Source organism: Octopus bimaculoides, chromosome 20 (assembly GCF_001194135.2).
Source record: "Octopus bimaculoides isolate UCB-OBI-ISO-001 chromosome 20, ASM119413v2, whole genome shotgun sequence".
Classification (NCBI taxonomy): domain Eukaryota; kingdom Metazoa; phylum Mollusca; class Cephalopoda; order Octopoda; family Octopodidae; genus Octopus; species Octopus bimaculoides.
In genome coordinates this window covers 1,359,560-1,377,388 of record NC_069000.1, presented here as the reverse complement: position 1 = coordinate 1,377,388, position 17,829 = coordinate 1,359,560, and the positions used below count along the sequence as shown (strand labels likewise).

General features: G+C 35.6%; 1 protein-coding gene and 1 long non-coding RNA gene across 2 annotated transcripts in view; both read right to left on the bottom strand.

Moving 5' to 3' along the window:
* LOC128250359 (uncharacterized) overlaps window positions 1-17,829 on the bottom strand; it is a 125,590-nt gene that overhangs the window by 82,049 nt on the left and 25,712 nt on the right. The gene's annotated exons all lie outside the window — the stretch shown is intronic.
* LOC106877546 (eukaryotic translation initiation factor 5A-1) lies at window positions 13,392-15,295 on the bottom strand. The gene has a single exon (XM_014926474.2). It carries the CDS (start codon window positions 15,106-15,108, stop codon window positions 14,638-14,640), a length of 471 nt encoding a protein of 156 aa, XP_014781960.1. The 5' UTR covers window positions 15,109-15,295; the 3' UTR covers window positions 13,392-14,637.

Here is a 17,829-nt window from a genome sequence, read left to right as displayed (position 1 = left end):
CTGGTTCGTAATACGGGTGACTAGGCTATAGCCAACACTGCAAATCTTTTCTTATCTGCTTCCCCTCTGGCTAAATAAACCTGTCGCCTAGCCTCCCTTCTGGCACATTGGTACAATTCCCTGCTACCACCGTTCTTCCAGTCCTTCCAAGCCTGTTTCTTTTGTCTAATAGCCCTGTCTACCTCCTTGTTCCACCACCACGTTACTCTGGGTCGGGAGGGGACCTTACACCACCCACAAATCTGGTCGGTGGCTTTCAACAGGTTGTCCCGCAGAAATCTTCAATTGTCTTCCACGTTGTATGATGCTATATCCCCTTCTATTTCGTTAAATGCTTCAACTTAGAGGTATTTCATCTGTCTTTACACTCTGAGTTCAAGTTCCGGCGAGGGCAGTATTTCTTGCAGATCTTTAAGCTCAGAGTTTAAATCCTGTTGAGGTCAACTTCACATTTCATCCTTCCTGGGTTGAGAAAATAAAGTACTAGGCAAGTACTGGGGTCTAATCAATCCAACCGTCTTCAATACTTCAGTCCTTGTAAGGCATCGAGCTGGCAGAATTGTTAGCACGGTGGGTGAAGTGCTTAGAGGTATTTCATCTGTCTTTGCACTCTGAGTTCAAGTTCCGGCGAGATCGACTTTGCCTTTCATCCTTTTGGGGTCGACAAATTAAGTACCAGTAGCATACTGAAACAAATAAAAGGATAAACCCTCTTTGTGCCCTTCTGAAGAACCAAGAACACCTGTATTTTCGTCTCCCATCAATACACAAGACTTACCAAATATCCGTTCTTTGCTGATGCCGACAACCATTATCTGTTTGGTCTTAATATGTCAGCAATCCAGTGAATTTAAAATCATGCTTATAAATATCAACTTACCCTTGTGAAGAAGCTACTTCACAGACAATCCGTCCATTGTTAAGACAGGTCATTAGATCTAATAGCAGCTTTTATCATCTTTAATTACATCTAAACACTGACAAAATCTCTCCAGCACAAATAGTTATTTGTAGAACAATCACGAAGCAGAGAGCACCGAATAGACAAAAGGCAACTGGCCAAAGGTTTTGTGCCATTGCATTGTGTCGAAGAAATCTAAAGATAAGCAATGGGTGGAATTAGTCTGCTTAACCCTTTCAGATACTCAGCTACCGGAAACTTGCCCCCAATTCTATGATAAAAACTGTCTGTTTTAATGAGATCTAAATTGAAACTTTGTATCAAAATTGCATGTTAATTTATGCTCTTAAACACTTAACGAGTTATTTTACTAAATTCATATTTGGAAAATAAATTGAACCAAAAGCAGTGTTTTTCAATAGAAATATAATAACGTAAGGATTAAAAGAGAGAAGTAAAAAAAAATGCCTTTATAAATCTGCCAGAGACCAGTGCAGTTAATGATCCTCGTGTTATAGGTTGTAAGTTGACAGCAGCTGGGAAACATGTTAGGAGGGAATTCCACAAAGCTGCCCTTCAGAGAAAGAAGGCCTGAATATGTGGACGATGATAAATGAATCAAGAGTGTCCAAGATTAGCAAGTTGCAAAGAGGAACCCCCACTGTAGTCGGGTCAGAAAAAATAGTTGAAACGGAGAACATCTATGAATGAGAGGCTGGAGTTTGCTGGTAAATGACATCATAGCAACTTTTCGAATGACACTATTTTGGGGATGTGTTCCAAGATTCTGAGAAACATTTCTTCCAGCTTTAACATTCTGCCAAAATCAATTTTGTCCTTTGTTCTTCGGGGTCAGTGAAAGAACTAGTTGAGCAATGAAGTCAATGTAATCAACTTGCCCCCTCGTACTTATAGCAGGAAGAATTATTTTGTGGGGATGCGGATCTAGAACGTTGATGGGTGTAGCAATAACACTGTCCAAAAATGGTAATTGTTAGCAGGAAGATATTTTCTGGCTGTGAATAAGAAGGAGACCAGTCTTTGCTTTATTGAGATTGTTGTCTTGGAAACAGGTGGAAAACTGTAGCAGGAATAGTAGGTGCACGCAGCCTTTATTTAAGTAAAAGCTGTATATTTACTTACCCGACAAAGGACATATCTTAAAGTGACAAACAACAGAGAATAAATATATTCTGCTCAGCAACTTAAGATGATTTAAAAATTTTAAAAAAATAAAAAATAAAAAATAAAAAAAAGCAGAAAATGTGTCACAAGGCTTCCCTCGTTTTCCAGTTGATAACTTAAATAAAAATCAAAGAACTTACCAAACTTGTGTTTATAATACAAATACTTCCACCTCCAGAAGGGTGAACATTACACAAAAGGTAAATGTTTTATCCATGGCCAAAAGTCATCAAGTATAAAATCGAGGCAGATGCAACACGAAGTGACCAGATCAGTCCGCCATGACTGCGATTTTGCTTGGCTCAATGGCTCTTCTCAAGCATGACATAGTGCCAAAGGTTTGTCATTGCCTCTGTGAGGCCCAACACTTGAAAGATCTAGGTGTGTGTGTATAATATATAAATATATATATATATGCTACTGAAGAACACACCCATTCAAATTTTGATTCAATAACCTATAACAATAATGGCAAAGGTGTTCTGGCCATGACCATCTTGGAAAATATAGGATTTTACATAAAAATATTATATTTATACTGAAGTGCATCATTCATCTTTAAATCAACCAGCATCACCAAAACAAAAAAGGAAAAATGCCAGCTTTGGTATCCATGATGTTCAAAAGACAAATGCAAAGAAAAAAAAAAAGTATCTTTTCTCAATTGTGGCAAAACATAACTAAAATGAGTTAATTTGAGGTTATTGTAGATAAGGTCATAACTTTAGATAACTGCTCTAATTTCTTAAACAGCTCGTTTAAGACATTTAAATAACTTTATTAATAGTAACACTGTCAGTAGCAAGACATGCCTTATCTAATTAAAAAGTAGCTCATCATGTTAAGTAAATAAAAATGCTTGTAAGGGGGAAATATTCACAAAGTTTTGGAAGGTGGAAGAGGGGGGAAACTGATAGAGGTAGGAATGGCTGTGTAAGAAAGAAGTTTGCTTCCCAAGCACATGGTTCTGGGTTCAGTCTCACTGCCTGGCATTTCAACTCCCCATAAACAATGATGACTGGGTGGTGAAAGGGTTTGTATCACAAGTGTTAAGCCTTCTCAATGAAATTAGGTGAATGGAAACTGTACCTGTAAATCAATCATTCAGGTACAGTTATCCTTCTCCCACTCCAAACTTTTGCCTGGTACATGGACATTTCTCTTAGTTCCACTCCCTCCCTTGAACCAGTTTTAATTGCAACAATCACACAATCAAACCTCATAATGTGTATATTTTGAGACACAAAGAATAGGGTTCTTGACATAGCTAAAAAAAAAAAAGGGGGGGAGGGTACATAAATGTGGATGTAGAGGGAAAAAAAATTATAAAATGTCAGTCACAAAACAATGCATCTTGAAAAGAGAGAAATTGCTTGAAAGTTTTAATGTTAGGATCAGTTACATAAGACCAATCCAATGCAAAATAATTCTATGTTGTGAAAAGCTTAGGTAACTGAACCCAATTAAAAAAATACTAATTTGTTTTATGACGGATTCAACTAAATAGGTGGATTATTTCTGCAGAAATATATCACCAAGTGAATCTCTTGGAAAATTAAACTTGAGGGTGTTTGTGGAAAAACCCACAAATAAAAAGGCTGATATCCTCCCACCAGCAATGCCCTTTTATTCCATATTAGTGATTTAACCCCTTTCATTATCATACTTCTATTGAAATAAACTTCCTTTATTTCAACTAATTTAGTAAAACAATTGTCATTAAGGCAGAATTGTTAGCAAGCTGGACAAAATGCTTAGCAGTATTTTGACCATTGCTACAATCTGAGTTCAAATTCTGCCAACGTCGACTTTGCCTTTCATCCGTTTGAGGTTGATAAAATAAGTACCAGATGAACACTGGGGGTTGATGTAACTGACTCATCCCCACCTCCCCCAAGCTGCCTCTGTGGTAAAAATTTGAAATAATTATTAAGCTGCTGCTTGAAACTTAAATTAACATGAAATTTTGAAGGAAAATTTTAATAGGATGTTTATGTCCTAGAACCAGAAGTGATCTCTGGCAGTTTGATAACAAAAGAATTAAATTAAAACCCATCCAAATTTCCCAATTTCTATTCCAAATATCAGCTTTTAATAATGACAAAGTTGTTTTCATAAATCTGATATCTTGCTTGAAACAATAAGCAGTACACAGACCAGACTGAATAAACTTGAAATAAGCATCAGACTGTGTGCATGTGCAATTTGTATTCCAGCTGGATACAAACCAATGTGCAGTGGTTGTACACTGCCAATTGAAGATGGGTTACAACACTGCACCTAGACAAGTAGCCGTCTTCAACTTTGAAAATATTAAATTTCCATAGTTTACTAAATTTGTTTCCACCCCAACTAACCATCAAAACACCTGTAATGTAGGTCTTTCAAGGTAAGCAAGCTAAAAACTGCCAGCTAAGAAAACCATGTATCAGGTAACAATTCCTTTTGAAAATGCAGACAATATCAGAAGACTTAAAATTCAAGTAGCTCAGCTGAAATGAACTGCCAGGTCTTTTACTCAAAATCTTGCTGAGATCACAACAAACAGTTAAAAGTGAATTTAAAAATATATTTATATACAACTGCAGCTTGCAGATCCATCAGGGAATGGCTGTTGAGATGCATCTGGTAGTTACTTGCTAAGTGAAACATTCTATGAATAAAGGAGATTCACAAATAAGGAAATCAGTAAAAGATGTTTAGCAAAATGGTACTAGACAAGAGTTTTGAAAGAATGAGGATAACTGATTAATCTTGGCCAAGGACAGAGACTGTATTTTTAAAATTGTTCAACTGCCAAAGCAGTTTGCTTCTATTAACTTCCAGGAGGATTTCACATTTTGCAATCTGGCAGAACAGTAAAACAACTAACATTGATGAGATTGAGACTTCAATTGAAATGCCATATCAGGATTGGCAGCAACATGGAGGAGTGTGCTCAGTAAAAATTTAGCCATCACTCCCCCCACCCCCCACTATCGGTCCTTTTGGCAATAACCCAAGAGATTGAGAACAGTCTTCTGATATATCAATAACTTGCATATTGTAGAATCTGTTGACAAGCTACACAAATGGTCTGGAATCAATACTAAATGCAGTAAGAACTGGCAGAGTTGACAGATAGAAACCAAAAAATTTGAGCATCACCCAACCAGCTAACAATTTTGGCACAAGGCCAGCAGTTTTAGGGAAAGTGAAACACATTTGACCCCCCACCCCAGTACTTAGTTCATTCACTGAAGAGATGATCGGCAAAGTTGACCTTGGTGAAATCTGGACTCAGAACATAAGACAAATGAAATGTTGTCAAGCATTTTGTTTAACTTGATAAGCATCCTGTCAGTTCCAATAATAATCCATTCTTCTAAAAGGCACAAAGCCTGAAATTACATCAACCCTGAAATAGATCCCCAACACAGAGAAAACTGGGACAAGCTGCAGTGGTTGACCACAGAAAATGGGTAAATTGATCTTCAGGAAATTTAGCACAAATGAGTGAAATGTTTAGTTTTCACCTTACTCTAATATCATGATCGATCTGTTGACGTGAGGCTCTTCCTACCAGTGAAGTATTTTGGGCTAAGACTTTGATCCATTACCATTATCTGCTCTCACCTATCTTCGTCACAGGAAGTTCATAAATGCAAAAGGTAATTTAAGAGTACTGTAGATAGGCTTATCTGCTGATGAAGGTACACTGATCTTATTGAAGCAATTAAAATCTTGTCAATTTCTTCTGTTCAACCTCAAACTGGATTCTATTGTACAAAAGCAGGGATGGTCAAGTTGGTTGATAAAAGAACCACTTTTATATTCAAAACCTGAAACACCTTTTTATAAATCAGATTCAGTTTCACTCCACAGATTAATAAATCTACCTGCTGAAGGTTTGCAGCTTCCATTTTTGAGTGATGCACAAGTTTAAGACAACTAGAACTGAACCCCAGTCAGCCAGTCGAGGACATCCACGACAAAAGTCTATGGAACCAATGTGGTGCTGCATCCATTGTGATTCTCCAGAGTAGCAGACATTCCAGATTGGAATGTAGATGCTTTCACATATTTAACATTATAGACTTCAAATCAAAAGTGACAGACATACCAGACAATTCACTATTTTCAACATGTCTTTGGAGGGTCAACAATATAGCAATGCTGCAGGATTCACTTAACAATATTATTACTTTAAAGTCCATTTTTCCAATGCTTGCACGGATGAAATGGAATACATTGAGACAGATTTCCCATGGCCCAACCCTTGTCTGCTTCCAAGCAATGTAACATTTCTCTATGGTCAAATGTTTTCATAGAATATGCTGGAAATGAATGACATAAGAGCGATAAGTTGACAACCCTCGTGTGATGTCAAAACAAGAGCACATATACAAACGTATAGAAGACTTGTTCAAGGGCCCACATAGGGTGGAACCCAAAATCACACGGTCGGTAGCAAGGCCCTTAACCCTGCACTTTTATATTCCATGTCCAGTAGAATCGAGGTTCTTGAATGGTCCAAAAATATCAATGCAAATTTCCAAAACTTATTGTATCAAAAACAATTATACAATTGAATTCTTAAATTAAACGTGGTATTTAGAGTTACTGAAACTTAAAAAAAAAAAAAAAAGTACCCAACATCAGAAATAAATGGAGACGAAGATTGTATTCGATAATTAAAAACACAAGCCACCAGCAGTAATAAATTGTGACAGTTACCCACCAATAATTGCTGTTCTCAGAAAGAAAACTACGTTTAGGAATCACGGAAGAAAATCAAACACTTGTGCATCGATTAATGAGAAAGTTTCAAGTCATCAAGATACAAAATGAAAACGTTAAAAATGAAAAAAATTTGATTACTGCACTTTATTTTTGTTTTTTTTTCTCTTTTTATTTCAGTAAAACATACAGTGTAAGATTACTGTTTTGTCAGGCTTAGACAAGAGCATGGCCTTTAAAAGAATCCATCGCGGGACCAACAGTATACAAAACGTTTTGATCGAACTGAAGCGTTTAACAAGATACCTCCAGCAAACCCATAACATTTGTAATCGTGAGATTGCTCCTTCAACATGGACAGTCAAAGGGTGTGTTGGATCATTACGAATAGACATTATAGGATTCAGTTGTTTTATACGGTTAACATTATTGCATGTTTGCTTTCTCTTCACGTTTACAGAACAAGCATTTGCAGTATTGGCCTGAATACAAAGTAGACAACATTCTCGAGACTAATTACAACTTTGCCGATATATATATATATATATATATATATATATATATATTTATTTGGGGAGTATTCATCATAACAGAGACGACAACTACAATGAACAAGTGTACTTTCCAAGAGGAAGGAAAAAAAAGAGAACAAAAAAAAAAAACTACCCGCTGCCAACCGAGGTCACCAAGCAGCCTGTACTCTTCAAAATATACCAATAGACAGAATTTATTAAAAAAAATACAACAAAAACAGCCTGAACTGGCAGGACTATCTACGAACTAGAACAGATTCTCTGGCTTTGAAAACTTTAAAACCTATTTTAAATGTTTTCATGTCCAGAATTTTATAGTCCATGTAAATTTGACAAACTGTTGTTGACTAGTAAGGGTCAACATTTTGCAAAAAATATATTTTCTCGACATAAAATTATTGTCCTGTGAAAATATTAACGGACGAGGAAAATAAGAGAAACACTAAATTTGGGTGGGTTTTTTTTAGCTAAAGGATCGTCACAATCCCGCCTAAATTCATCCATAGGAAAGAGAAAAAAAATTACCCAGTTAATTAAATTAACTGAGGTGTGATTAAATACAGAATCCTGCTGTTGAAAAGGCCTCACACAGAAGACTGCTAGCAACAAGACTTTTTATTCAGCCACAGGGTAACAATTAAAATATCAGTTGCTTATTTAAGTCACCCACCCCACATCACCATCTGTAAAAGTGTGCACAAATTACCGGCAACGAAGCAGGTTCCAGACAAAAATCTTAGCAGCATGAGTAACCGAATATAAAGCTGTTCGCTGTATATTTACCACCGCTACCACGCTGACAGGAGGTGTTGTAAATCTCAACATATTTGACGATAAATGCTAGCAGGAGGTTCACAGAAAACATACAACGCACATTTAATAGGATATTTTAAGGGAGAGAGAAAGAAAATAAAAAAACTTTTAATTAATGCTCAATCAGAACATATCTTCAAACTAACATCAACTCAAGTGAACTTTGGTCAATCATTTTCATCACAAGTTTGATCAAAACTGCCACGCACTTGGTTATATCTCACAAATTGCCATTTGATACTTCGAGACCAAAATTGGGCAAATTTGCAACTTTAGAGTGAAAAAATCACAGTCGTTAATTTCTAATTAACCCCCGAGATTAAACACAGTATATTGCGAGACATCAGAGCTTTTAACTATCGTGGACAAATTAAATCCACGAAAAGATTAAGATAACAGCTTAACACATACAATGGAGAAAAAAAAAAAAGGTTTTCAATTAGTATTCCCCCCTCAATACTCGTTTTACGTTCCTTAAAATTTTATACAGATTTTCCAATAATCTTACATAAAAAAAAAACACTGGTCAGACTATTTGTGTAGACCGAAGCTGTATTATTTCACTATAGCCACATAACGTCATCTCTTTTCGCGCTCCATATCACGGTCGCGCATGCGTACAATGCACAATTGCCAAAGCAACACTGTGTGGCCACATCCATCGACTAAGTGCAGCGCAATGTACAAGAGGCATTCTTTGACAACATGCAAGAGACATGCATTCATTCGAACAATGAAAATGTGGAAAGGACACGAAGTTGAAAGAGGACTGAGGCGAAAGAGCAGCAAAGTTAGAACTATCTGCGTCCTAGGAAAAGACACAGAAAATGATTATTGATTGCTAATAATGTTCCTCTTGATGAAGAAAAATCGTTTGTAGAAGATATGACAAAGAGAATGGCACAAAACTTCACCTGGAGGGCTTGGCCCCAATCATGCAAACGATACAAATTCTTTTGAGAAGCACTTTAAGGGGGTGGGGGTAAAAATGAACCTATAAATGTTAGTTTTGCTAGTAATGGAATTAATAACATGGTAAGAGGGGAAAATAATCCGTAGTAATCTGTTGATGAATATCAAAAGGTTAAGACTAATTGCATCACAAAAACTGCATTAGGATGCCATGCACCTACCAATCTTGCACTCTGAAAATTCTGTTTTGGGAGTGAAATTTCTGCATTGTTATAGCAAGCCTTGGCTTTTTCAAACTGTAAAAAGTCAATTCAAAGTTACGAATGTGTGCAGTGAAAAGTTCAATGTGCCATCATTAAAAAAAAAGAAAATCCATTTTGCTAACCGGGATGAATTAAAGGCACACTAAACGAGTGACCTTCGCGTTCACTCGTCTCCAGAGTTGAGGATGGATGTAAACAGAAGCCGATTAGGAAAAAAACCTAGTTTAATGTAATAAAAATCTGTAAACTCTAGTTTACCATACTGCATACAGTAAATTAATCGAAGGACTGGAACCCCTGTGTTGCTGCTTAAATTCTACCCCTTAAAAAATTCCATTCCAGTGTCTCCCCACCAAAGTGCAACAACTGCTTGTCTGGCAGCCAATAACCGCAGTAACCAGTGGGTTTTAAAGATGGCTTAACTCCAAAAGACCCTTTCCGTTTAGGGAACGAACGAGCTATTAATCAAAATGCTAGCAATCGCAAGTGTTTACGAAGATATAGCCTAAACAAGCCCCTCCACCCTCAATGAGAAATAGAGATGTCGAACGTATTATTTCCACGTCACCTACGAAGGAAGAACAAGGTTCGCAACCGTATGAAATTGCAGACGAAAGCAAGACAAGTTTAGAATCAGAACACACCTTATGATGAATACTGTTGCGAAGACTCGGAGGCAAAGGATTGGAGGAATAATAGAAATGACGCAGATGACTCGAGTCACCAGTATTGAGCATTAAATATGTTCACAAGATGAAAAAAAAGTATCAAAGAAATACAATATAGACTGCTCTTCCTTACCAAATTCATTTTATATCCCTAAGAGTCATAAGCTATTATTCCTCTAGACCTAAATAAAACAATTTGTAGCGTAGTTACATTCGATATTACCGTACCTCGTACTTCAATGGTCCTTTAGACAGCTATTTGTCTATAACAGAAACCCTTTCTGTGGAAAAACCTAACCAGTTACCATGTCAACAGGGACACTTAATATGCAGGGGACATACAGGTCGTATATCCTATTAAACTAAGACAAAAGGAAAAGTCGCATAAATTCTTACGTACGATGACAATTATACATGAAGATAAAAAACAATATTTCCTCCAAGCTAGTCTTACTACCTCAGACAGGAGACGACGCAAATTCGAACGCATTCCTGGACAACGCCAGCGGTAATTCAAAACAATTACTGTGAGAGGGGGGGGGGGTAGAAGCAACTGGAAATATTTAGAGAATTTCGGACCATCCATCTCTGGAATAAAACATTTTTTTAAAATTAAAACTGCTACGTAGATCAATCTGTACACTAAGGTAGTCTTGAATGACTGTTTAAACTTTTAGACAATAACTGTTCGAGTCACAAAGAACATTCACCAATTCTGTTGGGTCCTTGACCAGAAAAAGTGGACAATGAAAAGAAACTCAATAAAAACATTTAACGAATTAACCCTTTTGGCAATTAAATGTAGTTAATTATCTTCACCGGGGATAATTTTCGAAAATCAAATCGTAGTGATATCACAATGTATATACAAGTCCCTGAAATTTAAACGTGTTGCCAGGACATCACGCGTGGGACCAAATACCACCAGTTTGTCCATGGATGTTCAACTAAGTATATACCTGAAACAAACTTTTGAGGGTTTCAGTAGATAAATTATCAGCATAACTCCGTTATTAAAATACAAGCAAACCCTTTAATTTAAGGAATATAGGAAACATTAAGAAAGCTAAACCGTCATATGTAACGTGTAGTAGTAGTGGCAGAAAAGCCACGTGGAAAAGTTGACTGACAGAACAACGTTAGACCACATTAAAGTGACAGATCTTTGATTAACAATTGCAAAAAAAAAGAAAAAAGTTTGCTTATTAATCTACATTAACAGACGGGCCAGAATAATTTTATCAAATTTGCAGGTAAGTTCCAACAAAATACACCCCCTTCCTCAACCTGCGAACGATGCCGGTAGGAACGAAAAATTAAAAACGGTTTTTTTTAGAAATACTTTGTGACAGTTAAGCTTAATAAAAAGAATATAACTGAAATTTTGTTAATTGCTCTTCTAAAATAATGCTGCCATATGTTCCGGAACATACGGCCATCTTAAGGAGATGATGCTAACAAAAGTGGAAGAAGCAGTCACCAACACAAGCATAGGCTCTGCTTCAGCCACAAGGAATAGGGATAGGAATCATTCACGTAAAAATCAATCCATACCAGCTAATACAGCGAACGAAGCGAATGTTAGAAAGTAGTGAGAATAATTGTGTCTTTTTCTAAACGCCACCATTTATTAATGCAGCACTGTTGCACTGACCAGATATGGAAGAGATTCCGGCAACGCACGAGCACGACTCGGCTGTTTCCGTTAGAAATCGCTCGCCACTCAACGAGAACGAAGCGGTCGATACAATGAAATAAGAAAAAAGAGGGAAAAGAAAAAGAGAAAGCGAATGGAGAAGAAAAAAAAAGACATTCACACATTTTAAATGAGTGGAGATATTTAAGCTAAGATAAATGTATAAAAGCTCTAGACAGAATTTAATTCGATTCAGTCACCAGCGACGAGTAAGCTCAGTGTACAGGCCAGGGGGTAATAGTGGTACATGGTAATTTATATGAAAAACTTGTGTCTCTCGCCTCTCCCACAATGATTTTTTAAGTGAAACCCAAACATCCATTCATGTATGGAAAAAGGAGAGAAATAAAGACAGCAAGATTCGTCTAAGAGAGAAAGGCCGACGTGTCATAGGGAGGAAAGATAAAGAAGAAAGTAGGTCAGATACTGGTGATGAAAATGGCTTTTCAATTAAATCTTTTTACATACATTTTTCAAAGGCTCCCATAAACAGAGAGGGAGAAATGATGAGGTCATTCAAAGTGTACAAAGTGGGATATGAAAAGAGCTTTGAACAGTGAAAAATCACTTAAATATTGTCGGTAAAAAAGAGCAGATTAACGATTCCCCGCCCAACGCCATATCTGAAAATATAGCGAAGATTTTGAAGAAGATGAGAGAGCGTTGCTGAGAAAAATAGCTTTAATCTAATACTCTGATGGCTAATAGTTTTTACTACGCATTATTAATTAATACAATAAAACATCCACACCAAGAAACCACCAATCAGTGTAATAATGAAGTATTTACTGTTCTTATGCAAGATAAATGGTTGCCCGACAAAAATCGACCGGACGATTTTAGATTAGAAAAAAAAAAAACACACACGCACAGAGAAGCTTAAGAGAATAGAGATTGCAGCTAGTCAGTTCCATTATTAACAAAATACATCAAAACTATATACCATTAATTTAATAAATATCCATAATACAGAAGAAGCTAAGGATTAAAAGGTTAAACATTAGAAATATTAAACCTACGTAAAATGAATGGAATTAAAGAAAAAAATAGAGAGACCGACTAATGAGTCGTAAATTATAGTTTCTAGCGGTTTCTTCAGGTAGATAGGCAGAGGGGAGAGAGAAAGTGGCCCTGCTGTTAAATATATACCATGTTGGAAAGCGAACCACGAGGTCCACAAATGTCTCTTGAAAAGGCAGAGAGAGAGAGAGGGGATAAAAGAGACAATGGGTAGAATATAGGTTATATTATGTACTAAAAGAAATAAAACCGAGATATGTAATGAATAAAATTCAGCTGCGATGACGTGAGTCGATATTGTAATGAAATAAAGAGAAAAAGAATTAAATAGGGGGGGAATTCAGCAAGCAATCATCCCCCCCTCCATTTCTGAAATGGTTACTCAGGGGTCCATCTCAAACTTTTCTACATCCTTACAATTATTTCAACTAAATCTAAAAGAATTTAATGTATATATAATTATGTGTGTGTGTATGTGTGCAAATATAAATACTATATATAATTATAGACGAAGCATTTGCAACTGCTATGGTAGGGTGTTGAATAAAATGTTACCACCGCCAGACACTACTGTAAGCAGCTGGAATATCATCATGAGGGAAGAAGAGGGACCAAGTGGAATAGAAAATATTAATAATTCATAGTCGAAAAAAAAAAAAAGGATAAAATGAAAATCACGTGTTATGTTCAATTCGTCTTTAATATAACTCAAATGTTGGCCCTTAGGAGAAAATACAAACCACTTTATTATTTATAAGAGGAAGGAAGGAGGAAAAAAATACAAAAGAGAGAATGTTACATATATATATATATAACATATATATATATACATATATATGTGTGTTAAAGCATGCATAAATGTCCAAGCAGGTCAACCAAAACACTCCAGCCAAGTCTTTACGACATTTCGGAGTGAAAAAGCCATTTAGTCTTGTTAAGTTAAAGTTCCCACCTTTACTTATTAACAGCTATATTTCTTTATGCAAATAAGAAATATGAAGATGGATATATTCTTCTTATATGATAATATATCAATAATTAAAAGGAGAAACTTCTCTTCTAGGTTGTTTTTTTTTTAATCTATAGTTAGTAGTAATGTTGGTTATCAAATCTGAGCTTGTCTAGAAATGAGGTGATCAGTCAAATAATATTTAAAAAGAGAGGAAAAAAAAAGGAAAAGGTCTATTACAAAACTGATACCCCATAATTAAAGACTAAGCGTACAATATAGATTCATAACAATTTCCAGTTGTAACAAACGAACATACCAAGAAATCCGTGGATTTTTCTGCACATTCTCAATTTATGTTGAAGTATGAAGGAGAAAAAAAATATTCTTTTTTTTTTTTTCAAAATCATTTTCTTCCGTCGCATCGTGAATTATTCAACTTTCATTTTTTTTCTTATCTCTAAAAATGAATGGCAATTTGGAAGGAGGCAACTTCAGAGTTGAAAAAAAAAAAAAAAAAACAGGTGAGGCGATGAAGATTTGAATCCGTGACTTGTTGAGGAGGTTTTTTCCATCAACTCACATCGCTTTTCTCTTTTTTTTTTTTTTTTGAGGGGTCTCCATTACTTTGCGCCGTTCCCTGCTTGATTCATTTGCTTTTACTGTTTTCCTTCTTAAAATAAATATCTTTGGCTCAATTTAAGATTGTTAATGTATATAACTACGGCTGAGTGAATGTGTGTGCGAGCGTGCGCGCATATTCAAGAGATAGAGAAAGACAGATAGAAAACCTGCCAATAAGTCTATTAGCTGCTATCATTTACAGTATTATTATATTGAAAATAAAGATTGTCCTTTAACTGTTGACGAGGAGAGATTAATTATGTGTGTTGGTGTTTAATTGCTTCAGTTTATAGTGTTAAAAGTGACCATAGCTTGCATAGGTTCAGTTTTTTTTCCTCTTGGCTCATTAATCCATTATTTATTATTATCCAATTTATAACTTACTACTTGTTCTTCACCCATAGCTGATAACACAGTAAGAACAAGAGCCTGATCGCTTTTGTGCTTATCGCTTATTTCTTTGCCGATGTCAGTAGTTGGTAGGTTTAAATCGTCCTTAATTGCTCCGTCATCTTCCAACAGGGTCAAGTAGTTATTCGCGTCGATATCAATCAAAAGGTAGTCCTTTCGCTTCACGTTGGGCACCTCCATATTGTGAGTGGAGGGACAAATATCTTCGTACTTTTTGGCGTTGAACAGGTCCAGACCAACGAGATGAACCTTGGCATGACCATGTTTGCCGGTTTTTGACGTGGACATATCTACGATTTTACACGGTCTGCTTTTCAGAAGAACGTAGCCATTCTTGCGTAAGCTGGAACATTGTTGCGGATAGGTCTGTGACGCTCCTGCATCTCCTGTATCGAAATTTTCTTCAGAAGCCATGACAAATAAAAATCGGTGATGTTATTCGAGTTCTTGAGTTATGAGTTTTCTGTGTTGAGCGCGATTCCTCGAGGAAGACGAGGTTAGCAGTCCAGCAGATGGGAATGAGAATGGAACTATATACACAGCTATTCACCTGCTCTTACACGAGAGCAACTTCAAAGAAGAGGTAGTCAAGGGACATAACTAGTAAAATGCCGCTTAAAACCCGCAACAATTATAGCCTTTATTAAAATAATAGTTTCATTAATAATTGTCGAAAATATATTCCGTGAGACATTAAAAAAATTTGAATTATATTTATTAATTTTTTTTAAGTAGTAAAATATTAGATATAAAATTGAAGTTCTTCTTTAATGCTAATATAAATTGATATTTTCAAGGATTTGAGCGATAGCATTGAATTTACTCTGAATATGAAATAGTTAAAAATAGAAATATTCTTTATTTTATTATAATTTTATTTTTTAATATAAGCTTCAGAAATTGAAGTATAATTTAAAGAGTTTTCTAAAATATTAGTCGATAATAAATAATATTTCAGTAGTTTTCAAATCATGTTCATATTTTAATTTATTTCACAAGAATAGTTCTGCACATATAGTTGAGCCATTTCAAAACTCACCTTGGAACACGTGAATATGAAATTCATATATAGAAGTTATACAGAACTAAATAATAATAGAAATAATAATAAATTATCAAAATGAGAATAAGATATCGTAATATATTTTTATACTGCACATTCAATATTACATTGATATTTTAACTTCGCTAATAAATTAAATTACTCCGAAACAACATATTTAAGACGAAAACACCCACACTTTGGAAGAACGAACTGAATCCCGAAACTCCTTTTCAACAAATGACTACATAATGTTTATAGGGAACAATTCCAAATCATTCCAATTAGAGTTTAAACATCGTGCTTCAGTATTTTTCTTGCCCTTCAATTGCAGAAAATTAACTTTCATAGATCGTCAATTCCATTCCGGATTTTATATGAATTCAATCAAAAAATAAAACGTTTCATCTCCTAATTGTTGAAGCAATCCAAGAAAATTTCTTCACATGGTCATCCTAAAAGTCAATTGTTGATTGCTTTTGTTCTTTCTTTTCAGTTTTTTTTTTAACTGATGACTAATTCATTTCAATTGTATCGTAACGTTAAAAATGGGTTTTTTTTAAATATGCGAAACATTTTTGTCCCAGAATTGAGTGGTTAATTTATTGAAACTATATATATACATGTGCACGTATGTATGGTTTTGTATATGCCTCTATATATTATATATATATATATGTGCGTGTTATATGGAAGGAATTGTAGACAGTGCTCATGTGCACTATACGAAGCTGGGGATGTACTCGGTCGCTACTCCGAGTTTATCCTTCAATACGATTGATTCTATAGTTCACAGTAAAATTGAAATAGCGAATTGAGTGAGAAACTGAATGGTAACAGAGTAAATATCCAGCTATATACAAATATATACTCTACAACATATAACGAGTACTCTTGAATAAAAAAAAATGTTTGTAATATATATATATATATACAAATATGTGTGTGAATAGTAATCTTGTCGAATACGTTCGTAATTAGATGGTCCTTGACCTTCAGTACAAAACATTAGCGACTTAATTGAGTCAAGGTTAATAATTAAGCATATTCTTTTACTTGTTTCAGTCATTTGACTGCGGCCATACTGGTGCACAGCCTTTAGTCGAACAAATTGACCCCGGGTAAAATATTAGGTAAAATATCTGGAAAAATAATCCAGAATTCTTGTCCAGTACTAGATTGATCCCAAAATCTAATCAGTTTGTGCCAGTCACCAGGCCAAACATCCCTGAAAGTTTTATCTGAATCCATCCAGCGGTTCCTGTGATATCTTGTCCATTGACAAACAAACACGACTGCAAACAAACAGTAAAAGGTCTACAATTTTCAGGGGAGGGGTAAGTTGAATACATCGACCCCAGTGCTCAACTGCCACTGATTTTATCAATTCTAAAAGGATAAAAGCCAGTCTTGGTGGGAATTGATTTTGGAACATAATGATGGACAAAATTCCACTGAGCAGTTTCTCCTCCATGCTAACAGTTCTGCCAGAAGAGAGAGAGGAATAAAGAGATAACAGGAGATAGGTTGAAAGAGTGTGACCACATGTAATGAATGAAGGAGGGGAGATGGACAATGATGGGTAATCAATGTAAAATGTGAGTGGAGAGGACTATTAAGAATGAAAAATGGATAGAGCAAAATGGTTCTGGTTAATGAGAGGGATAGGGGTGTGGTTAAGTGCACCATTTCGAATCAGAGCATGTAAAATTCTGTTGACTGTTCTTTGAACCACGTCTTCACTACAAAGTCAAAGCGACAACACCTTTTGAAGGCTCGTAACAGGTGATGAAACATGGGTTCATCATTATGAACCGGAATCAAAGAGGTAGTCAATGGAATGGCGCCACTCTACGTCACCACTACCAAAAAAGTTCAAGACGCAAAAGTCAGCTGGAAAATCATGGCGACTGTCTTTTGGGATGCTCAAGGTGTCATTCTGGTCGATTTCTTGCCAAAAAGAAAAACAATAAACTCATAATAAGCTTCATTTTGATGTATGATACATGTTCCTGTGTTGGTAATTATACCTGTCCTAAACAAATGGCATTACTTTTTGACTCACCCTCATATATATATTATATTATATATAT

What these genes read in the sequence shown, in the direction of transcription:
- LOC106877546 (XM_014926474.2), bottom strand. Translation starts at nt 15,108, where the DNA reads ATGGCTTCTGAAGAAAATTTCGATACAGGAGATGCAGGAGCGTCACAG.